The sequence below is a fragment of the Bemisia tabaci genome, chromosome 3 (genome assembly GCF_918797505.1).
Source record: "Bemisia tabaci chromosome 3, PGI_BMITA_v3".
NCBI lineage: Eukaryota > Metazoa > Arthropoda > Insecta > Hemiptera > Aleyrodidae > Bemisia > Bemisia tabaci.
The window spans coordinates 24,056,413-24,081,274 of record NC_092795.1 but is presented as its reverse complement, the minus strand read 5'-3'; the positions used below and the strand labels follow the sequence as shown (position 1 = coordinate 24,081,274).

At 40.1% G+C, this 24,862-nt stretch overlaps 1 protein-coding gene across 1 annotated transcript; it reads left to right on the top strand.

Moving 5' to 3' along the window:
• Positions 1–15,390: 15,390 nt before the first annotated feature.
• Positions 15,391–20,283, top strand: LOC109031039 (uncharacterized). The gene is made up of 4 exons (XM_072297589.1): positions 15,391–15,564; positions 15,868–16,288; positions 16,980–17,163; positions 19,650–20,283. Exons 1-4 carry the CDS (start codon positions 15,414–15,416, stop codon positions 20,214–20,216), a joined length of 1,323 nt encoding a protein of 440 aa, XP_072153690.1. The 5' UTR covers positions 15,391–15,413; the 3' UTR covers positions 20,217–20,283.
• Positions 20,284–24,862: the final 4,579 nt, after the last annotated feature.

The following is a 24,862-nucleotide window of genomic DNA, read 5'->3' as shown; positions in this document are numbered from 1 at the left end:
AAGCACGAATAGTTGTATCTCTCCGCCGTCATCAACGCGCCTCCTTTCCGTTGCTCTGTTTCCATGTTGTGTTTGATTCAGTTTGTCTTATTTATGGTGCTTAGGCAAGTGCTTTAAAGACAGATGAGCAACACAGTCGAAGATAGGAAAGATGTTATCGGGCCTCGTTTTTAACTTTTCTCCTGAAACTGAGCGATACCTGATTAGTAGCATCCCCGCTAAAAACGATCATGTTGGTGAGTGAAACATGGCACTATGTTGACGTCAACATGATATCAACATCAACATGGGGCATGTGAGGGGGAAAATTGCTATTTTAATTCGGAAAATTCTTGTGTGGCCTCGTGAATTTATTTTGACACGAACATGGTATCGTCTTGGTCAAAGTGACCAATGTGGTATCAACATGGGGGCAATGGTTAGACCAATCGGACCACGTACGGACAAACTATGAATGCGACCGTTGGTTTCAAGAGTTGTCTATGATGCATTTACAACCGTGTTAACGGTTAAACTCTCGAATTCCGAACTTTGAATTAGTCGGTTTGCACCGTGGTCACGGGAGAGCCGCCAAAATCAGTGAAAATTTCCGCAAACCATCTGCCGCAAACATTTCCGCGAAAGCATTGAGGATGTCAGCCCCGCAAATCACGACCGTTGGAATTTCGCAATTTGCGATCCGCTCAGGGCCGGATCTACCTACTTGCCGCCCATGGGCCGCCCCCTTCTCATTCGTTTTGAAACAGCAATAAAAGCTATAAAATGAACGTGCCAGAGGAGGAGGGGTGCATAAGACGGCGTCTCATGCATTAAGACTCGTTCACTCGTGTCGGAAATATTTTTTGCGAAAACCCTGTCCTGTCAACACTACTAGCAAAAGTTCAAGGAACTTTGCGCGAAAGTTAAGTTCCGTAAACCTATCTCTGTGTGGTCAAGGCCTTCCATTTTTGAGAAATGAACGAGAAAATTATGAAAGAACAAACATAGTTGTGGTTTAATAATTATTTTAACGTCCGCCGCCGCGCCTCGCTGACCGCACTGTGTTTGACGCAATGCGCGAAGTATTCATGCAGCCTTGTAGGCGCTAATATGTGTTACATGCCAACCGCCGCACCGAGTGCTACTCCTTTTCATCTCAAGTCCTCGTCATTATTGCTCTCTGCGCCGCGCCACTCTAGGCCAAATTGCGTGTTTGGTTTCTCTCTTAACTCGACTAATTAAAGGTGCTGTCTTTTGAATCATCGAAATACGAAAAAATTAGAAACTTATATACTCTAAGAAAATTAGAGATTTTTTCGCCTTTTCTCGATTGTATTTTTTTTTCTGAATCCGATTTTTTTCTCAGCCTATATTTAAAAAAATTGCAAAATTTGCCGCCATGGGCCGCGGCCCATATGAACACCGGCTAGATCCGGCCCTGGATCCTGGCCGCTTTAAGAACTGTCCGTGATTAGAGTTTTTATCGGAAAAAACACTGAAAATAAAAACAGGGATTTTTTTTTTCAACATCTGAAAACTCGGGGAATTTTTGAATCCAAGAAAACTTGTCGCCTTTGACTAAATTAAAAACTTAATTTTGAAATAAAACTAACATTTATACATCTATTATCAAGAGAAAAGCTCACCTTGAAATCATACTTATAAAAGCCAAGATTGTGATTAAAACTATTTTAATACTTCGATTGTATCTCGCGAAAAGGAACCAAGAGTATTCCAATGTCGCTAAGATTGTGCAACTTTTTTTACCTTGCAAACATAAACGATCATCTAAACTAGTTTCGCCTCTGCTCCCAATAAACTATGAATTCAAGACGAAAATTACCGTCGTAAAGTTTACTTTTTGCAAAGAATGCACCTCGGTTGTTGTACCAAAGTTGCACAATCCCAGCAACATTGAAATGCTCTCAGTTCCTTTTTGCAAAATCCAATCCAATTGGTTGTTGCTGCAAAAAAATAGTTTCCCGCAACCTCCTATACAATGCTCCAGTGACCACATAAGTTGGCCCGAGCACAAATTTTTCGGAAAGAAAGGTTTTCCCCTTCCTGGTTTTTCATTTAATATCCGCCCGAGTTTCGCATATCTTCCGTTTCTCCTCATCGCAGCTTCCATCAAATCGCAATTGCCCGGAAACTAGGGCCGCACATCTTATCTCATAAAATCGTTCGCCCTTTAGACCGATTCTGGGGGATTAAGCTAGACTAGTCGATGAGTCAACTGTTGGTCTAATTTCATTACGTGAACGCAGAAGAAAAACGGGGTAAAAAAACACTAATGTGTGATCAATTTTCAAGGACAATTCTGTAATTTCTTCTACGATTTTAAATAGATTAAAACGCGTAATATCCAAAATCTAAGCTCAGATTCGGATTTCTCGTGAAAAATTGATGAGATTTCATGTATCATATGTTAGAATAGCGTGAAGGAAAAAGGTTTAACGACGTGTGTAGATTCTGTCGTACTTTCCCTTTGAACTACGCCGCCGCCGGTCGCCCGAGTGAAACCGAACGGGGAGGCGCCGCTTGTAGCGCCGGCTAAGCATTCGGTTTCGTCGCGAGGAATTCCTCGCGATAAATTCTTATTCTTCCTCCTCCGCTGACCCACTGAGCACCACCCATGTTGCCACGTTGCATTCATATGCTCGAATCAGTATGCCTACGTTACGTCTCTTTCCTTCACGCTATGCTCGAGTATGATACATGCAATTGCATCGATTTTTAACGAGGAATCCGAATCTGAGCTTCAATTTTGGGTATCACGCGTTTTAAATCACATTTTCCTACTTCAAAAATCCGAAATGACGGACGTGGCTAAAAATGCTATCTCGGCTCCAGTTCGATGGATTTTTGTGAAACTCGGTGTCAGGGTATGATACATGAAATCGCATCGATTTTTTACGAGGAATCCGAATCTGAGCTTCGATTTTTAGTATTACGCGTTTTAAATCAAAATCTGTCAAAATTCAAAAAATTCAAAATTCGAAAATCCGAAATGACAGAAGTGGCTTAAAATGCTATCTCGGCTCCTGTTCGGTGGATTCTTCTGAAATTCGGTGTCAGGGGGTATTTTTCGACGGGAAAATCGGATTTTTAGTCCATTTTTTAAAATTCTCAAATCGAAGATGGTGGACGTGGGCTAAAATGCTATCTCGGTTTCTGTTTGTTCGAGTCTTGTGAAACGCGATATTATGTGGTGTTTTTCAATGGGAAACTCGAATTTTTAGTCAATTTTTTAAAATTCTCAACTCCAAGTTGTTCGATGTGGCCTAAAATTCTATCTCGGTTTCTATTCGTTTACAGAGCTTTGTAAACCGCGGGAGCATGGGTATTTTTCGACGGGAAACTCGAATTTTTAGTCAATTTTTGAAAGTTCTCAAATCCAAGATGGCGTACGTAGCCTAATATGCTATCTCAGTTTCTGTTCGTTCGAGTTCGGTGAAACTCGGTATCACGTGGTATTTTTCGACGGAAAACTCAAATTTCTAGTCAAATTTCCAAAATTCGTAAACCCAAGATGGCGGTCGTGGCCTAAAAGGGCTCACGTGGAGATTGATGTACGCCCTTTACACATGAGGAGAAGCTGATATTAAATGCATTAAAATGAGCCAATCTTTTCTGAAAATTTAAGGCACTCTTCCACAATCATGGAAATGACTATTTCATCCTTTATTTGCTGCTGTGTTATACTATTACAGAACTGTAGTGGCAAGTTTATTACAAAAATCACCCGCAATCAGTTCAACTTTTAAAATGAACTGATGGTCTGAGTTACACAACATTCACGGCATTTCATTTCCACAGTTAAGACTATGGGATTCTTACAACGGATGATCGATGCCTTTTACAGCTGTTTCATCGGCGATGGATGCAACAAGCTTTAACGACTCCACTTTTAACTTCCATTTGACAGTTTGACAACGACATTATAACAGAGTTTGCACAAGATACAGTGAAAAAAAGGACCCGCCTACGTTGAAAGATTCCACTTAAACAGCAGAATTTGTCAGGCTTGCAAAACGCGAGGTGTGTGGCGGGGCAGTAAGTGTGCAAAAGTGCATTTCATTTTCCAAAAAAATAGTAGTATTCCACGAGAGACCTAAATACTTACTTCTGAATAAAAATCAACCAAGTTGGTATACACTTGATATCATGTTAGTATCAACTTATTACCATGATGGCCGTCAATATGATACAAACATGATCGTTTTAAGGGGAGATAGAGCGAAGCATTACGAGTTCACGCCTCGCGCTATCGCGCCTTCAATTTTGCAGATACAATCCATTCAGCACGAACAGTTGTATGTCTGCGCCGCCGTCTTCATCGCGCATCCACCTCTATTCGCAGTACTGAGAAGTTACCGAGGAGTGCAGGAAAATTAATGGTTGAGTTCCAAGAAAAATCGAATGGAACACGATTGGATTTTTTTCAGAAGTAAGTATTTAGGTCTCTCGTGGAATACTACTATTTTTTTGGAAAATGAAATGCACTTTTGCACACTTACTGCCCCGCCACACACCTCGCGTTTTGCAAGCCTGACAAATTCTGCTGTTTAAGTGGAATCTTTCAACGTAGGCGGGTCCTTTTTTTCACTGTATCTTGTGCAAACTCTGTTATAATGTCGTTGTCAAACTGTCAAATGGAAGTTAAAAGTGGAGTCGTTAAAGCTTATTGTTGCATCCATCGCTGATGAAACAGCTGTAAAAGGCATCGATCATCCGTTGTAAGAATCCCATAGTCTTAACTGTGGAAATGAAATGCCGTGAATGTTGTGTAACTCAGACCATCAGTTCATTTTAAAAGTTGAACTGATTGCGGGTGATTTTTGTAATAAACTTGTCACTCTAGTTTATAAACTCCTGGTTGCATCTGGTGCCGCAATCAGACGCTGAATTTAGCAGCTGAATGTGGAAGTCAACAGTCATCGCCCAACGGCTGAAATTGAGCAAATTCGAGTTATTTTCATCCAGATGTGTATTAAATCTACTCGAATTGTTCAGACAAATTCAAAATTGGTCCGATGGTTGCTGAGAATCGTTGCTGAATTAAATTCAGGCATCGGGCCGATGACTTCTACATTCAAGCGACATTCAGCTCCCACATTCAGCGTGTGATTGTGGTGCCACGCGATAAACACTGCACTTAATACAACTGTAAAAATACGTTGCCAAATGTGGCGACATTCTCTCTATAATGACTTATCTCGCTTAAAAATAAACATTTCAGTTCAACATGGCAATGTTCTTGAACATTAGAGTCTCCTTTCAGCAATTATTGCCAAAGAATCCATGATCAGTACTGCTTTATTACCGCAAATTGATCTTTTGCTTCAAAATTGGGGTTGGCGACGCGTAACCGACCGGACATTTTCGGCCTATAAAGTATCATATTATTATATATAATATTAATTTATCATATTTTTTAGCATGGATAAGTTCAGGAACATCAAGTATACTGATTTATCGACTTGGTTTTCAATCGTTTTGCCCTTTGTCGTATGACTCACGGCGACACGACTATCTCTTATCGTGAAATCACCCATCTGCATTCAAAATTTCTGAATATCGCGCTTACAAGGAGCGGAGTTGGTGTAATGTCAATGGAAAAATAGAGTTTTGAATTAAATATGAAGATCATGATTACTTCAGTTCTTCGGTACAATTGGTCGCAAATTATGGGGAGACGTCATACTCTCTAGATTGTAAGTATTGTTTTTTAAGGCTTTTAAACCATCACGTCAGTCGACACAGATAAAGTGTGTTTTTAGGAAGCCCTCTTTTTTCACACTTTCGTTCGGTTCATTTCCGTATGCAAGAGGGGGTTTCAGAGTTATTGACGTTGGTGCGCATTTTTATTTCTCTCCGCACAATTCTTTTGGAGAATAAGTTGGACTGCACTTTGCAATTTGGAACTACAAATTCTGGCTCTTCTGGAAAAACACTTATGTGCATAGGGAAACTAATGGCACATACGTTGTTTTTAAACCGGGCTAGAATTTATAGTTCCAAATTGCAAAATGTAGTCCGGTTATAGTTACTCGAATACGAAAGTATTCGAATAAGTTTACGAGCTTAGAGCTTTAGTTTAGGTTATAAGAAAGAGATTTTTTAGAAATAAACATCCGAAATGAGCTTCCAGAGGTAGTTGATCTGGTTTTTGCCAAAGTTTTGAAGTGAAACCAATCCAAGCAAAATGCGTTCGATGTTTCAATGTTTGCTTACTCCTGCTATATGTTCGCCCTGAAAGGTTCACCCTAGCCGAAAACTTGATAAAATTTTACGTTCGTTTATAAAAATCAGATAGTGGATTTTGAGGATTCAAAGAGCTTTTAAAAAGTTTTCCGTGCCAAGATCAGAAAATTTATTGGATATAGCTTGTGAAAGTCGCCTTAAACATATTCATCATGTTACCTAATACAAAACGTTGAAGATGAAGTTGGAATTCCCATACGAGTAGATTCAGTAGACTATTTCAACCAGATCGGCAGGGTTGCAAATCAAAGGGGAAAAAGACTTGCTGAAGTCAAGAACTAAATTCTTGGTAAATTTTCGCCAGCATTTGCATTCATCCACTTTTCGACCCACCTCAGGAGGTGGGTTAAGTATTTTGAATGTGGAAATCATTGCTGCCAGCATGAAAACCAAATGTAGGCGCACCGTCGCGTCGCCTAGTGCGGCCCTCTGTAGACAAAAATCAAAAATTCACAACTCGACATCTGAATATGTTTTTTTGGAGTTTGTCATCTTTAAGATATTTCTGACATACAATTATGGTTCATTTCCACATTTTTCGCTCAAAACTACTTCAAATTTGGGTAGAAGTTTGAGTAGAAAGTGGGCGGGAAATGGGTCGAGAATCATTGGTCCATAAGAAACACACGGGAAAAAGACGTCAACTTCAAATGAAGATTTCTCGCTTGAAACTCAAAATTCTCTAGGTGGTTGACATTTTCTTAATCCTCAGATATCCAACTTCAATTCTACCGAGGATCTTGCGACTTTTTGCGACTATCAGAGATATTTGAAGTTAAAGTTTGGGTGTTTACGTTGCTTTTACATTGTTAACATAGGGATAATTCGAGGTTGCGAACTTCAAATGAAGTTGTTCATGAAAAACACGCAAAAAATCCTGAAAAATAACATTTCCTTATTTCTCGAGTGTTTTACTTTGATAGTGCCGAAGGGAGTTTCCTGTGTCGGTGTTACTATATTCATTATTTAAAGTTAAGTGTCTTTTACAGATTTTTGTCCGCATCGTCCATAGTTGGCAGTAGCCCGAAAACTAACTAATACTACTCGCAGAATCTCGATGAAATAAGCCTGGGCCAGACTTACGTACATTTCAGCTCACTTTTGATACAATGTCGCTGACTCATGCAGTGACAGAAACTCAGAAATAGCACTCATCACTCAAGATGTGCGTAACAAGGTGGTAAAATAGTGCTCCGTCCACACTTTTTTACGGGGAAAGCAAATTCCAAAAATTTCAAGCCGGCTCAGGCACTTATCGACATCGCGATAAAATGACAAAAAATTAATTATTTCACCACTAATTCGCACCCAGTCTCTTGCTCGTGCTTCAAGCTATATGAGAGGGGTTTTTAAATTAAACGTTACTGAAGGTCGATTTGCACGCATGACGTAAAAATAGCTAAAAAGAACGCTACCGTACTGAGGGAGAACGCCGTATGAACCTTCGGACATTTCCACGTTTTCTTGGAATAATTGCTAATTTTCTGGGAAACTTGTGAATATTTCTCTTTCAGTTCTTCGAAGAATTTTATTCGCAACTCAGTCTGAGGCATCTAAAAATTCCCAGAAAAAATATCTACTCAAAAATTAGCATTTTATCGAACAATATTTGACAACCCCCGATTTTCATGCTGTGTTTTTCCCCAGCACGGTAGTGTAAGCGAAGCAGTGCGTACAGACTCGATTTTTTTCTAGTTTCTTGGGTGATGTCGCGATCCGTGAGAGTTTTACGACGCAGACAACGCATGTCACGAGAAACTGTCGGGTCAACTCTCTCTCTCATCTCTCATTACTTTCAAATAATGAGCACTTAAACTTTAGATTTTCAAAATCACGCGCAGCACGAGAGGTCTCCGAGGAAGTTTTTGTGATGGCGTGACAAATGTCTAGTATAAAGTTTTTTTTTGGCGCGGGGCTTGAACGATTTTTCGCGAAAGACGATGTTTTCAGCTCAGTCACCTCGTGTAGATTTACAAATAATTTTTATGGAAAAAAATCCCGACATTTTCGCCGCATTACGTTTTTTTCAGGGGTGCTCTCCGACTGCTCGAATGTGTGACGTTATAATCTGAACCATCGTGTGGGATGTATTTCTCTCTCCAGTGGGGTGAGGTGAGGTTATTCATGTGTGGAAATTGTTTTAAGGATGGGATACTCCGTTTTCTCACCATGCAAGTTCTCCTGATCCAGTTGATTAGGCTCATCTCTGCGTCCATTATAGGTGAGTGAGTGACTTTAGTATATAAAGCATTAAAGATGAGTGAACGATTCTCAGTGACGAATGCTCAAAATCGAATTTCATTGTTCATGCAGATCCGTCAATTACAAAAGAGGAGGCATTTACGAACGACGGAATCTTTAGGGAGTATCTTAAACCGTCTTAAATTTGTGGGCTGCCTAGGGGTTAAGATGTTTGCTCTTTATTTCTTCATATGATCGTGCCCACAATGACGCATTTAAAATTTCACAGTTAGTGTCAAAATTATTTCTAAAGATTTTACTTCAGGTTTCAAAAACACCTCAGGGGCCGATTTTGTCGGCTCTTTCATATGGAGGTGCAACATCTATGGATAAGTCCAAACCGCACCACTGGCTCATCAGAAGCGCTAAGCTGGACTAAAGTGCAGTCGAGACTCATCCTAAATATAATTAAACACAATGGCAGCATCCTAGGCTATAGAGTGCATTGTAGGAGCAACTTCATATATATGGAAGGGCCAACAAAATTCGGCCTCAGCCGTAGAGCTTTGGCATAAAACTCGTCATTTTCCGGCTAAATTATCACAAGCGCCATGCAACGTTTCAAAATTTCCGCCGCCATTTTATTTTTTCACAGAGAAATTGTTAGTTGAATCTGTTTGAAAATTTCACTGAATTTTCTTCGTGCTCCCGATAAAATGCCTACTAGGTAGCATTCACAGGTATAAAAAAAATAGACTAACAAACGAACGGTAAAAAAATTGATTTTAGCTACATTACACCTAAGTACTCTGTCAGAGTCGCATGCGCACATTAGCGTGGAAAATTCTGCTGCGTCAAATAATGGATATATGTTTCACGTCACACCATACGAAACAGCACGTGTTCACAATCATTTTACGGCTCCTATACTTAGATTTTATCAGAATACCAAGTAAAACCAAAATAATTTCATCATCATGCGTCAGATTTCTGGAAATTCAATTCCAAGATCCTTGATTCCAAGATTCAAATCCTCTGGACCCTTTGAAACAACCTCATGCAGTTCTGCACGGGGGCAAGAGCGAACAAGAGGGGAGCTCTAATCCATAGGTATCAGAGAAATGGTCAGCGGGATTTCACGGTAGATTTTGCAAATTAGCGATAAGCTTGCGAATCACGCTAGAGTCACAGTTCTAGACTATACCGGGCTAAGGAAGAACGCCGTATGAGCCTTCAGACGTTGCCAAATTTCCTCCGATTAAAACCGAAATTACTTGGGAAATTCTGAATATTATTTTTTTCAAATTTTCAGACAATTATGTGCAGAATTTAATCTAAAATATCTGAAAATTTCAAGGAAAAATACGCATAAATTTTGTCAAAAATACAGGTTTTATCAATGGAAATGTGGCAATTCTCGAATGTTCATACGGAGTTTTTCCTTAGCACGGCAGTAGATGCTTCGCCATAAGTTATAATTTTGATATTGACGCTCACTTCGTTATTTCAATGCTTCACTGGAATACAGAAGGACAATGGGCCGGGATTGTTTCGATCGACATAATTCGATCTGAAAATGGAAACGAAACTGTTTTTTTTTTTTTTTTATTTCTCGATCTATCTCTATCTCTATCTATGTAGATCGGTTCGCGTTTATTGATTCTTGTCGATCTCGTTGTTGATAAAAAGCTCTTACCAGTGTGCGTCCTAACTGAGCGTGCCGTTCCACAACGATACCACTATTTGACCACGGGGGAGCTCGTCTTGACTACACTATAAATTGAAGGCGAACTGATTTGCCGTTAATGTAATATTTTCCTCTCCGAAAAAGCTACTTTATTTTCTCTCCTGTTCTTTCACTTGTCATGCTCCTCTTTCTCTTATCTTCCTCTACTCTCCCATTTCTTTTTTCTTCTTTCCCTTCCTCTTTTATCCTTGTTTTTCTCCTCTTCCTTATCTGTTTATCCTTTCTCTTATCTCCTTCTTCTCTAGCCTCTTCTTTCTCTTTTCTTATTTTTACTACTTGAAATGCGAAAATGCAAAAATCTCCTCGCCATCGACCGTTGCTGCTGAACATATCCTTGGAAAAACTAAGGAAAGCACCCAAAAATCGATTTGACGGATTCTAAATGGGATTTTGATGAAGCAATTTAAACTATCCAGTGAAATTTCCCACTAAGTTAAGCGATCCATCATTTTGAAGGAAAATTTCCTCTATATTCGTAATTGCTAAAAGCAACACTAACAGCACCTTTGGTTCTAGATTCTTCGCTTAGTAGTTGGTACATAATTTTGAAATGGACGTATTTCTATCAAACGGGTCTATGTGCATTTTGACGTTGGCCCTGTTATGCACATATTCTTATGGGTCTCAGGGCTCATGTCTTAATTCACATAGTTCCGTTTGAACGTCCAAATATGGAAACTCCCGTTGGTGAGAAGGCTCCCCCCTCGGATCCTTCATCCCTACCCCTCTTATGCACAGCGCCACTCAGTGGAGTGAGCCAATGAGAGAAGTCATACAACGGACACGATACAAAGATTTTAAAAGATTACATCTTTGTTGTTGAGAAACGTGGAGGTTTAAAAGTGCTTTCATTGGTTTTTTTGTAAAATTTCCTCCAAAAATCACCTCTTAAAATTTAAAGTGTGGCGGAGGAAGCGTCAAAATTTCCAGTTTTAACCGAAAACTCATTCACGACCTCTTCTAATGGTTCGTTCTACTGTGCATCGTGTCTGCCTAAAGGTGATTCACAGATCCAATTTCGTTTACACCCATCACTCTACTATGTCGTGCCTCGGAAAAACACCGTATGAACCTTCATACGTTGCCAAATTTCCTTTGATAAATCGCGAATTTCCTGCTACACTGGTGAATATTTTTCTTCTAATTTTTCAGATAATTTTGCTTGCAATTTCAACTAAGGTTCCTGAAAATCTCAAGGAAAAATATTCATGTATTTCCTCGATAGTAAACATTTTATCGAAAGAAATTTGGCAACTCTTGAATGTTAATAAGGCGTTCTTCCTTAGCACGGCAGTATGGTATGAAGGCATAGAGAGAAAAAAGGAGGTGTTTGCATCTTGAGGTTTGTTTACTCTGTGACGTAGGTCGGTACAACCTGTCCAGCGAAATCCGGAATTCGAAATATGAAAAACGGACCATAATGTCCGATTTTTTTACTTAAATCAACTCATGATATATTTTCAAGCACTTTTTATAGAATGACTTTTTTCCATAAATTACACCATTTCCAAGAAAATCGATGATAAACGTCGCTGTACCGACCTACGTCATCAAAAAAATTCCAAGATGCCCGAAATGCAAACACCTCCTTTTTTTCTCTATGGTATGAAGGTATTTTTCCTTCTTCTTCGCACCGTCTCCCTACAATGACGGAGTTCACGAACAATTAAACTCCTGTGCGTGAAGACCATTTTGGTCTGACTTTTTTTTTCAGAATTCTCGTTAAAATGAAACAACGGGCTTTGCAGGCCTAGGGGGAAAAAGAGCCGCAATGTTTTCTATTATAATGGAGTACATTTTTTTTTCTTACGTCATGCGTTGACAATTTCAGCTCAGCGGTTTCGGAAGCTCACTGAGTCTACGTACTCGGTTCACAAGTCGCACTATTTCGTGGTTAGAAACACCGTGCAAGTTATGAGTCAAAGCAATCCTCATGGTCTCAGTATTTTACGGATCTCACTATTTTCGCTCATTGTTCACCTCGTTTTACCAGTCAGTAAGTTCACGCGTAAGGCGTTTAGTACTATTTTGATAGTTATGATTTTTCAGGAATATGTAGGTATTTTGTTTCGTTCAGATGTGTGCTTCACCTTCTGGTAAAACATAGTTATATATCTGGGTGATTTCATGATAACAGGACCAGCTGAAATGTGCAACGCCTTAAAACTATAAGTGCACCCATTTTAACCAAATGTCATTACTTCGCGTTTTAAAGTTATTAAACTTTCTTTTTCCTGCTTTGGCACGGATTATTTCGATTCAGTGAAAAGTTATAGTGATTGACAAACAAGCCATTGAATCAGTTGTAAGCTCTTCCCGCAGGACTGCTGGAGGTGGAGGTTTACCCAAACATGGCACCACGGCCAAATTGTGTCGGTTACGTAGCCGTCACTTGAAAATGTGAAATAAAAAATGAAACAAAAGATGGAACTTGGCGATTCTTGAGAAATAAGGTGAAATATGCTGCCTTAAAGTTTTCTAAACTTTGGGGACTTCCATTTAGTTTCATAACACTGGATCGTGGCTTTTTTGAAGTGAGGAATTAGTGCTACAACCCAAAAATCACTGGTTTCCATCACAATTAAAGTATTTACTGTAGTTTGGTCGAGAAGACTTCAGCGAACAATTCGATGACAGTTTTGAAACTCCTGGCTCCATCTAACGAGATAAACACAGCGCACTTCATTGCAACTGCGAGAACTTGTTGCCAAATGTGGCGACACTTCTCTTAAATGACTTTTTTCGCTTAAAAAGAACATTTTAGTTCAAAATGGTGATTTTTTTGAACAGCACAATCTCCCTTCGGCAAATATTGTCAGAGAATCCATGATCACCCTGGTGAAAATTGGCAGTAGAATCTGTGTTCCAAAATACCATAGACCTACAGTCGGCTGTAAGGTTTCCAATAGCTTTTATAGCCGGCAACACAATTTCTTTTAGCATTTTATAGCCGATGGCAACTAAGCAACAGCCTGGCGATAAAGTGTATGCTAAACGTTACTAATTACGGATGCTAGGACTTAGTGAGTTTTTGGACTACCGCTCTCTTTTTGGGCCGTAGTACTTGAGTTAATTTGCGAGGACAGCTCCGTACTTTTGAAGGATGCCTGCCATTCCTAATATGTTGGAGCGCCTTCAATTTCGTAAGATACTGTGCAATACCTCTGGTGTGAAATAGTTGCTCCAAGCGCCGCGGTTCGCTGCGGCGCGGCGGGCAGCCAGCGCTGAACGCGCATTGGCGCCTACAAACCTAACAGGTATACTTCACGCATTGCGCAATGCGTGAAGTATCCCTATTAGGTTTGTAGGCGCCAGTGCGCCGCCGCTCCGCTTTGTGTTAGGCTCTAATATTTAATCTCGCGGAGTCAGCGTTTTTCAACTCATAACTTTGAAATGTTTGCACACTCTGTATGGATTATTCTCATTTTAATTGATGAAAAAAAAATGTGTGGTAAAGGAAAATATAATGCGCGTTTTGTAAATATTAAGGTGATTTCGTACAAACTTAAGGATTTACAAAGCACAAGAATTTCTACATAATTTCTTACAGCCTTTTATAGCCTATGGCGAAAAAGCAACAGCCAGGCGATAAAGTGCAAAGCCCGGTGATAGGAACTATAGCCCGGCTGTATAATTTTTTATCGCTTCGTGTAGCCCGGCCGTATGATTTTTTCCACTTCCTACAGCCAGCTATATGATTTTCTATTGCCCTCTTCAGTCGACTATAAGAACTCCTGTGGTATTTTGAAAGGCAGCTCCTATCGCCAATTTTTACCAGGGCGGTACTCAATGATTTATTACCGCAAATTGCTCTTTTGCATCGGGGTTGGCGACGCGCATAATCGACCGAATATTTTCAGCCTCTAAAGTCTCATATTATTAAACTGACACCGCAATCACACGCTGAATGTGGGAGCTGAATGTGGCTTGAATGTGGAAGTCATCGGTCCGATGCCTGAATTTTGCGCGTGACGCGCAAAATTCAGCAACAATTCTCAGCAACCATCGGACCAATTTTGAATTTGTCTGAACTATTCGAGTAGATTTAATACACATCTGGATAAAAATAACTCGAATTTGCTAAATTTCAGCCGTTGAGCGATGACTGTTGACTTCCACATTCAGCTGCTAAATTCAGCGTCTGATTGCGGCAATAATCATAATTTATCATATTTTTTTGGCATGGATAATTTCAAGGATTCCTATTGATTTAACAATTTGGCTTGAAATCGTTTTGCCCTAAGTCGTTTATAACCCACGGTGACAGGAGCTCGAGCTAGTATAAAGCTTCATGAATGAATGATTTTCTGTCGCATTATTAAAATATTAAAAGAGTATCCTGTGCAATGATTAAAAAAAAAGCCAGAGCCAAATCCTGTAGAAAAAAGACCTTGACAACGCTCTGATTTAGATGTAGCAAAAAGATATTCCGCGAAAAAATTTACAATGGGCGCAAATGCGACACATTTTTGGAAGCTTTCGGTTTGAGTGGTTACTTTGAATTTTGACGAGCACATAAAATACATGCGGGCGCATAATGTGTATAATGATGTTCTTCCCGAGAAATACTAGATACAAGGCACAATTCGGGAAAAATACAATTTTTCCACTGAATTTTTCAATATTGTGCTCATCTAATCAACCGGAGTGTTCTCAACATCATGAGCAATGAGGTCGAACACACCTGCTGCCCAGCGGGTCGATGATTGAAAGTGATAGACAAAGCTATGGACAAAGGAAGCAAAAGGAATATGGAGGGATCCTATTGGTAGAAGCGAGTGGTTACAATGGACAAAGGAGGTAGGTAATGGACTAACTAAATGCAACCCACGAGAGACCCGACAGTTAGTCCATCATTTTCTCCCTTAGTCTGTAAGAGCCATCCGTTTCAACCAATAGGATCACTCCTTACTCTCTATGTCTTCGTTGTCTATCGCCTTGTCTATCAATTTCAATAGTCGGCCCGCAGGACAAATAGAGTGGGTTAAAGGTAATGTATACCTTAAGAAATGGAAACGTAAAGATAAAAGGTAAAATAGAGGTAACTGGGTGAGCACTCCTTTGCCATTTATTGATCCTGGTGCCCTGGCTAGTGCTGATTCATTGATCAGATATAGTAGCCCCGACTCCTAAATTTTGAATTTTTCGGTGCTGTAAGGTCCTTTCACGTTGAGTGGTCACGTACTCATTGTATGGTGTGTCATTTCTAGCAGTGGCAGGGGACGCTGAAAAAACCTCGATGACGTGTTTTCACCTTAGGGGTGGAATAATTTGGTGTCCTAAATCTCTCAAGGGCTCGATCGAACAATGGGCCGCCCTCATCGATGACGCAGCTGATTATGGAACACACTCTAAGATCACCACTGAATTCTTTCAAATCGAGAAGGCTGGTAATATTTGTGAAATTTTTAATAGCATAGCTCATTTAAATAAGTAACCTGTAGTACCTGTAGTAGAGTTGTCTCAAAAAATACTGTAAACTATACTGAGATCGACTGATCTCAGGTCGAATAAAGATGAGGTAAAAAATACTGTAAACATACATTTTTACCGATTTTTTAAAAGTTATCCTTTTACAATTTACGAGTATTCCAAAATTTTTTGCAACAGTCGTTAACTTGCTACGAATTAATTGCTATGATTTTGTTTCAACCTTCTCATTAATTTCGAAAAAACTTTTGAATTTCATGCAGGACTTTCAGCTCAGCGAAGTTCAATATCATACCCAAAAAAGGGCGGCAATCATTTGTCAACAAATCCTCCATCGTCTCAAAGCAGTCATCCTGAAAATAGTGGACCGCTGATCTGCGCGACGCACAAAGAAAACTCAGACATTTCCAACTTCGGAGAAGATTTACCAGAGCCTCTTGATCTCGGGTCGAATAAAGATGAGGAACCACAAAATCAGCAACTCCAAGTTAGAGACAATAGAGTCCAACGGCAAATTTCCAGCCCTCGAGTTTCGTTTTCAGGTCCAAGTCCAAGTTCAAGTTCAAGTTCAAGTTCAGGTTCAAGTTCAAGATCAAGTTCAAGTTCAGGTTCATTTTCAAGTCCAGGTTCAGGTTCAAGTTCAAGATCTAGTGGTGGTTACAGCGTGGTCAAGAATACTAGGAGGTACTCATATGGCATCAAAATAAACTAAATTTTACCGTTCATATGGAGAGGGGTCTTAGAACCAAACAACACGAGATGGGCCAGTCCCTAATTTTTTTTAAGCGGAGAAGAGAAGTCTCTCTCTCTCTGGAAATTGGCTAAAAATTTACGTTGAGCACATCAAAGAAGTCTAAAATGAACTCATAACTCTACAGTATCTGCAACGTGAGAAATTTGAGCATTATGATCCAAAGGAAAGGTCGGAAAATCTCATTATTGGCATCAATCCGCTGAAACCGTCATCGATTTTGCTCTCAGTAAACTGTAAAAACTCTAAATCAAGTCCAAAAAAAGAGAGAAAAAGTAATTACTTATAGAGGCGAGATTGGACTTGGTTAGTTGATAATCGTTTTGAGACAACTGCTCGCTTAGTGCTTACATGGGGACATCCATCATCATCCAGACATTTTCAACCCAAAGGTTGATAAGATTACATGCATGAAAAACAACATATTACACACCTGGTACATTTTTACAATTTCTGACTTTTTATACTCTTGTCAATGCTTCATTAATTTACTTTTTTGTAATAGAGATGAGTCAAATGAATATAAACAAGTGTTTGATTGGGTAATTTAGGTAACTATCTGTATAGCTTTCATTGCCTAAGAACTGAAACTTACAAAAATGTAAATTTCTGTAATTTTTTTAGGAAACGCCCTCTGCCCGGTAAAAAACGCCAAAAGTCCATGACCACACACGTGCGTAATTTGGTGAGTGGTATTAAAAAAGGATCTGCGTGGCTCCTTCGTAAGACGCCTTTACAATCCTTAGCAAGGACAAAGAAGGACACATCAGCGCTTCAGTCGAAAAATAATGTCAGCAGACAGGTCCAGGTACAATAAACTCTTTCTAAAAAACCTTCATCCAATTTTTCGCCCTTATTAAAATTTATTGAACTCTTAACTTGAAAAACTAGTGACGTTTACGTTTTAGAAAAATTTGAGGTAGAATCATTATACTGATAATGACGCGAGCATTTAAGGTAAATTCAAAACTGGTATAATTTAGTTACTACTGAAACGCTGACCTATCAGATTTGGGTTTTAGAGCTCCTAAAGTATCTTTGAAATCGATAAAAAAAAGGAGAAGATGTAGAAGAAGAGGGTGAATCATGAGAAGAAGGAAAATGGATACAGAAGAAGAAAAAGAGAATTCATTTTTTCGTCTTTTCTTCACCCTACTTCGTGCCTCCTTTTCTTTCACTCCCTCCTCCTCCTCCTCCTCCTCCTTCTCCTCCTCCTCCTTCTCCTCCTCCTCATTCTTCTTCTTCTCCTTCTTTTTCCTCTCCTCCTTTTTTCTTCGATGTGCATGACTAAGACCCAGGTCGGTAAGACCCGAATCAGTTAGACTATAGGGATAGATTACAGTTATGAATTGAAACAGGGTGTGATATGACACTTTTGTGGGAATTATTAAAGCTACAGAAAATGGAAAAATGGAGACATAGCACATTTTGAAAATACGTTTGATCTGACCAAGTAATAGATTATTAAACACGAGAAGAAAAAAAAATTTACCGCATGTGTTTAAAATTCGTTTTCTCGACACTAAGTTTAACAAAGCTCCAAATGCGTACATTGTGTTCTCCATGAAATTTTGTTAAGAATACGTCAATTATGCTACTTGATGTACATCCTTGTCTGGTAGGGCACTGTCACATTTTAATTTCATTTTTCAATAATTAGATAAATAAAAAATCAGGATAGAGATAACTCAAAATGGAAGTGAAACATTATAATGGAAGACAACCACACAAACACAGAATATCGACGGTTTAAGTCGGCAATCACATAACTCGGTTTGCGACGTCGCAGACTTCCTGTCATACTTAATTTTTTAAACGGAAAACTACTGAACATGAATTCATAAAAACTAATGAGATTTTTCCTCTCTGTGTGAAGAAAATTCTGCATAAACCTCAAGGAATGGTGCCAATTTGTTTTCCTTTAAAAAGTAATATATAGGCAGAGATTTTCAGACACCGCAAACGAGATATGTGATTGCGGACTCACGCCGTCTGAGGAGTGTTGTTCGCCTTCAATTTGACAGCTAAGCAAAAACAGCTACTCTAGTATTGGAGAAGTCGTATCCTCCGTGATTGACCAATGCGCGGCACCCTTCTCTGGCAGGCGATATAAGGTGGGTGAAATGAACCAAGGCAGGTAAATACATATATAATCGGACGTGTCCATCGTCAAAATTTTACCCATAACGCCGAAAACATTCACAATATTCCTAAAATCCACTTATAGGTAATACATTAGCCCTCAAAGTTAACGTTAGAATCGGTCCAATTAAAATGTCACACCTTGAAAAAGAGCCTTTTTCATGGGCTCATACGAGGCGAGGCCTATTAAGGCCGGCTTCATAAAATTGACTAGAGCTAAGCAAAATGAGTGTTTTTAAAATACACATATCGACGGTGAAAGTCGGCAATCGCATAACTCGTTTGCGGTGTCTGAAAATCTCCGCCTCTACGTCATTTTATTAAAGGAGAACAAATTGTTATTATTTCTTGAAGTTTTTGCAGAATTTTCTTCGCATTGAGAAGAAAAATCATGACAGTTTTAAAGAATTGCCGTTGAGTAGTTTTCCATTTAAAAAATAAAGTATGACAGGAAGTCTGCGACGTCGCAAACCGAGTTATGTGATTGCCGACTTTCACCGTCGATATTCACAATGGCTTAAGAATCCTAACATTTATATTATTGGGGGGAGATGAAGGTGAGAAAGTAGGAATAGAAGAGAGGGATTATGTAAAAAGAAGAAACTAGTAGTAGTAAGGAGAAGAAGAGTGAAAAAACAGAGTGAAAAAGGAAAAAAAGTAAATGCGAAGGCAGAGAAAAATTAAGAGGAATAAGAAGAGGAGGACAAAGAGGCATCGGAAAAAGAAGCAATAGAAGAAGAAGAGGAAGAAGAAGAAGAAGAAGAAGAAGAAGAAGAAGAAGATAATGATGATGATGATGATGATGATGATGATGATGATGATGATGATGATGATGATGATGATGATGATGATGATGATGATGATGATAAAGAGAAAGAAAAGCCAAAAAAACGGAATTATTCTTGTTCCTCTTTTTCTTCACCTTCTCTCTTCTTCTTCTGCCACTGCTTCTTTTTCCCATACCTCTTCATCCTCTCATTATTCCCTCATTTTATCATATTCCTCGCCTACCTCTTCCTTTTTTCTCTTGTTTTTCTCTCTTACTCCGAATTTCGAATAGGTCCCCACTTGTCACCTACAAATATCCGACGATCTAAGTCTGTCTGACAGACCCTGTCAGACTACAACTAACCGAAAGCTTTATCCTTGCAGCCCCACGAGAGAGGCGATTCATCAGCGGGGATGACCGAGACGTCGCCTGACCGCTCGAGGTCGCTCTCCCCGTCACCGCAACAGCCTCCCGGGCCTCATCCCTCACCACAAGGTCAGAAACCTCTGAAGCCGCGGGTAACACTGACAGAAACCATGAAGGCCCGGATCTTCCGGCTGGCGGCCACGCTCTTCCCCTCGTTCAGCCACTCGACGAAGGACGACCTCGCAGAGGCCACGGACGAGCCCGAAGAGGGTGACGACGACGCGCAATCGTTCATGACGGACTCCACTGACGTCCACGGCGCCCGCCCGTACGACTGGGACCTGTCGGCCTCGGAGCACCTGAAACCGCATAACAACAGGGTCGTCAAGAGGAAAGAGAAAAAAAGGCGTAACGACGACGACACGCCCACAATGCCCGTCACGGGCTGGAGCCGCAAGCCCCTCAACGCCCAAGACCTTGCCTTGCGCCTTGCGCCCCTCGCGCAGCTCCAGAATGCAGGCTACGAGCTCCGCAAGCCCCCGCGCAAGTACAAGTATGACTACCTTGAGAAAGGGAAAGGTTGAATTTTGTGGCAAGAGTTGGAAACGCTTACTTGACTCAAGTTTAGTTCACTCAGGTCTTGTGGGTGAACCTGAAGGTCATAATTCGGGGTCCCGCGTAGAAAGGTTTCAAGCCCGTGTGAGAGGAGGGAGGAAACGGAAAGGGGATGGAAAATAAAAAGAGGAAGAAAAAAGAGAATAGGATGCAGAAAAAGGCGGAAAAAAGAAATAAGAAGAGGAAAAATAAAAAGGAGGGAGAGGAGACGGAAAAATAAAATTTTCTCTTGCTTTTCTTCTCTCTCTTTTTTTCCCTCTTCGTTTTCTCTTCTCCCTTTTCTTCTTCTTTTATTCTGCATTCTCATATTTTCCCTCTTTATTTTCTCCTTCATCATTATCATCCTCTCCCTTTCCCCTCTCTCCTTCTTTTTCTCTCTCTCCCTCTCGTCTTCCCCCTCCTCCTTCTTTTTCTCTTTCACTCCTTCTTCTTTTTCTCTTCCTCCTACTTCTTTTTAATCTTTTTCCTCGGGTTCTTCTAGTTTGTCTTCTTCTTCCTCTCCTGCTTCTCTTTTTTCCAATTTTAATGCGTCCTGTCCGAGCATAATGATTACCCCGGTAAAAATTGGCGATAGGAGCTGCGTTTCAAAATACCATAGTTCTTATAGCCGACTGAAGAGAGCGATAGAAAATCATATAGCTGGCTGTAGATAGTGGAACAAATCATACGGCCGGGCTACACGAAGCAATAAAAAATTAAAAAGCCGGGCTATAGTTCCTACCGCCGGACTTCACACTTATCGCCTGGCTGTTGCTTTTTCGCCATCGGCTATAAAAGGCTATAAGAAATTGTGTAGAAATTCGTGTGCTTTGTAAATCCTAAAGTTTGTACGGAATCACCATAATATTTACAAAACACACATTATATTTTCCTTTACAACATATTTTCTTTCATCAATTAAAATGAGAATAATCCATATAGAATGTGCAAACATTTCAAAGTCATGAGTTGAACAACGCTGACTCCACGAGATTAAATATTAGAACCTAACACAAAGCGGAGCGGCGGCGCACTGGCGCCTACAAACCTGACAGGGATACTTCACGCATTGCGCAATGCGTGAAGTATCCCTGTTAGGTTTGTAGGCGCCAATGCGCGTTTCGCGCTGGCTGCCCGCCCGCCGCGCCGCGCCACAGCGTACCACGGCGCTTGAAGCAACTATTTCACACCAGAGGTATTGCACAGTATCGTACGAAATTGAAGGCGCTCCAACATTTTAGGAATGGAAGGCATCCTTCAAAAGAACGGAGCTTTCCTCGCAAAATAAATCAAGATACTACGGCCCAAAAAGAGAGCGGTAGTCTAAAAACTCACTAAGTCCTAGCATCCGTAATTAGTAATGTTTAGCATACACTTTATCGTCAGGCTGTTGCTTAATCGCCATCGGCTATAAAAGGCTATAAGAAATTGTGTTGCCGGCTATAGAAGCTACTGGAAATCTTACAGTTGGCTGTAGGTCTACAGGGTGTTCGAAAAGTCCCCTCCCCACCCTCTAACTTTTGACCTAATTGAGGTAGAGATTTGAAACTTGGAGGGTGTTCCTAGATCAAAGGGAGCTACTTTTTGACCCCCCCCCAAAAAATTTTGGGGAGCCCCATTTTTGGGGGGTTACGGACCCTAACTTTTAATTTTCAAATGGGAAGACCCCCTTTGTGATACCTCGTTCGAAAGAGCATAAAAAAAGAAAATTTTTCGCGCAAACCGGAAGTCATTATCTCAAACCGTTTCAAAATGGCGGCCGGTAAAAGTTCCAAATGGCCGAAAATTGGCACCTCTGCTATTTGCACATGGATTTGCTTGAAACTCGGTATCTGGGGGTATTTTGGCACGAGAAAAACGAATTTAACGTTAGATTTTCAAAAAAACCCTAATTTTTCAAAATGGCGACCGGTTTAGGCTCAAAAAGGCCGAAAATTTGACAAACTCGATTTTTATGCCAATGGATTCACCTGAAATTCGGTATCTAGGGGTATTTTGACCCGAGAATAACGCATTCAACGTTAGATTTTTAAAAAAAACCTAATTTTTCAAAATGGCCGCCGATTAAAGTTCAAAATGGTCAACAATTGGCAACCTCGACTTTTTGCCGATAGATTCGCCTCAAACTCGGTGTTTGAGGGTATCTGGGTGGGAGACAAACGAATTCGACGTTATTTCACCGAGTTTCAGGCGAATCTATCGGCAAAAAGTCGAGGTTGCCAATTGTTGACCATTTTGAACTTTAATCGGCGGCCATTTTGAAAAATTAGGTTTTTTTTAAAAATCTAACGTTGAATGTGTTATTCTCGGGTCAAAATACCCCTAGATACCGAATTTCAGGTGAATCCATTGGCATAAAAATCGAGTTTGTCAAATTTTCGGCCTTTTTGAGCCTAAACCGGTCGCCATTTTGAAAAATTAGGGTTTTTTTTGAAAATCTAACGTTAAATTCGTTTTTCTCGTGCCAAAATACCCCCAGATACCGAGTTTCAAGCAAATCCGTGTGCAAATAGCAGAGGTGCCAATTTTCGGCCATTTGGAACTTTGACCGGCCGCCATTTTGAAACGGTTTGAGATAATGACTTCCGGTTTGCGCGAAAAATTTTCTTTTTTTATGCTCTTTCGAACGAGGTATCACAAAGGGGGTCTTCCCATTTGAAAATTAAAAGTTAGGGTCCGTAACCCCCCAAAAATGGGGCTCCCCAAAATTTTGGGGGGGGGGTCAAAAAGTAGCTCCCTTTGATCTAGGAACACCCTCTAAGTTTCAAATCTCTACCTCAATTAGGTCAAAAGTTAGAGGGGGGGAGGGGACTTTTCGAACACCCTGTATGGTATTTTGGAACACAGATTCTACCGCCAATTTTTACCAGGGTATGACAGGACTCTTGAGACCCGAGTTTGTGTGACTGTAGGACCAGTGAAGAAATAAATAAAAGGAATGTAGGCGAGACCATTTAATTGTCTTAAAAGCGGAGGTTTAGAGTGGGTCATCATCAATGTAGACTCTCCCTCTGAATTCCCACTGAATTTATGAGTAAATTAAATTACAGAAATATTACTTTTTTTAACAGAATTACCTTTAAAGGTGATTATTTATTTTTTAAAAAAATGTCATTTAATGTTCCTAAGAGTGTGAAAGGAGGCATAGCTCCTTAAATTCTTAATTTCTGAATACATAAGTAAATCCAATTTTCTACATAATTTAAGTTTTTGTATGAAATGACCTGAAATAGTTACTTCTGTTTTTAAAAAGGCCATTTAAAGTTCCTAATAGTGTGAGAAGTGAGTCATGACTGTTTTTGACACTCCTGCTCAATTAGAACTGAATTATGAGAAAATTTAATTTTTTACATGATATAAGTTTCCATATGGAATGACCCATGAAGGTGATTTTTTATCTTTAAAAATGTCATTTAATAGTCCTAAGAGAAAAACGTAACGTCCTTAAACGTAAGTCACAACTATCAAGGTGACATTTCTACTTAGTTTACATTGAATCTTTGAGCAAAAGGTAAAAACAGCAATGCAAGTAAACTCAAGAGCCCTTACGTGTCAAATCTGCTTCCTGTGAATGTTCAGGCAGAAGTCACTTCAACTCGGAAACCATGAATTTTAAGTGAGGTGTATAATAAGTAAGCCAAGTGTTTACACGCGGGGGACTCTCGAGAAAATTTCAAGTCAATGTGGTTTAGATGCATAGAGTACATCTTCTAGAGTTGTAATGTAAGTGGGAGAGCTGGCGCTATGTTCTGCTCGATGAATTCCGAGCCCGGTGTGCGAGGTCACTTTTTCGATACATATTCGATCCAAAATGGCGGCGTGGAATATGGCCAGGTGGGCGGCACCCGATTCCCTCCCGAGATTCCCTCCCGGATCCGATTCCCTCCCGCTAATGACCGCTGCCCAAGTCCGTTTCCGATTCCCTCCCGCTAATGACCTTTAATAAAATGAAGCGGCAACGTCGCTTTAATCATTCAACTTACCATTTCCAGAGAGATGCGCTGTTTCCCGTGAGTGTTTCAGGAAAATTAGTGTATATTCACAAAATTATGATGATTCGATGAAGAAAGTGGGCTAGGTTGATAGAAAGTTCCCAAAGTCTGTTTCATATGTATGTGTTCATATGCATGTTGTATGTAGTTTTTCTGTGAACATCCGGCAGCCATGAACATGACTTACTACTGTGATTTTATTTTTTGTGTGACGCATCGGGCTCTCTACACACCTTTTAGTTTTTCTGTGAACATCCGGCAGCCATGAAGAGGGTCATAGAAGGGAGAGAGGGTTCTCAAATTTTGTTTTATGCATGCATATGAAATAGACTTTGGGAACTTTCTATCAACCTAGCCCACTTTTTTCATCAAATCATCATAATTTTGTGAATATACCCTAATTTTCCTGAAACACTCACGGGAAACAGCGCATCTCTCTGGAAATGGTAAGTTGAATGATTAATGCGACGTTGCCGCTTCATTTTATTAAAGGTCATTAGCGGGAGGGAATCGGAAACGGGAGGGAATCTCGGGAGGGAATCGGGTGCCGCCCGGCCCGGTCCCCGTGTATCGCAAACAATCGATTATGTATCAAAAAAGGGGCCCGGCGCCACACAGGAATCTCGGGATTCAGGGCCTGAAAA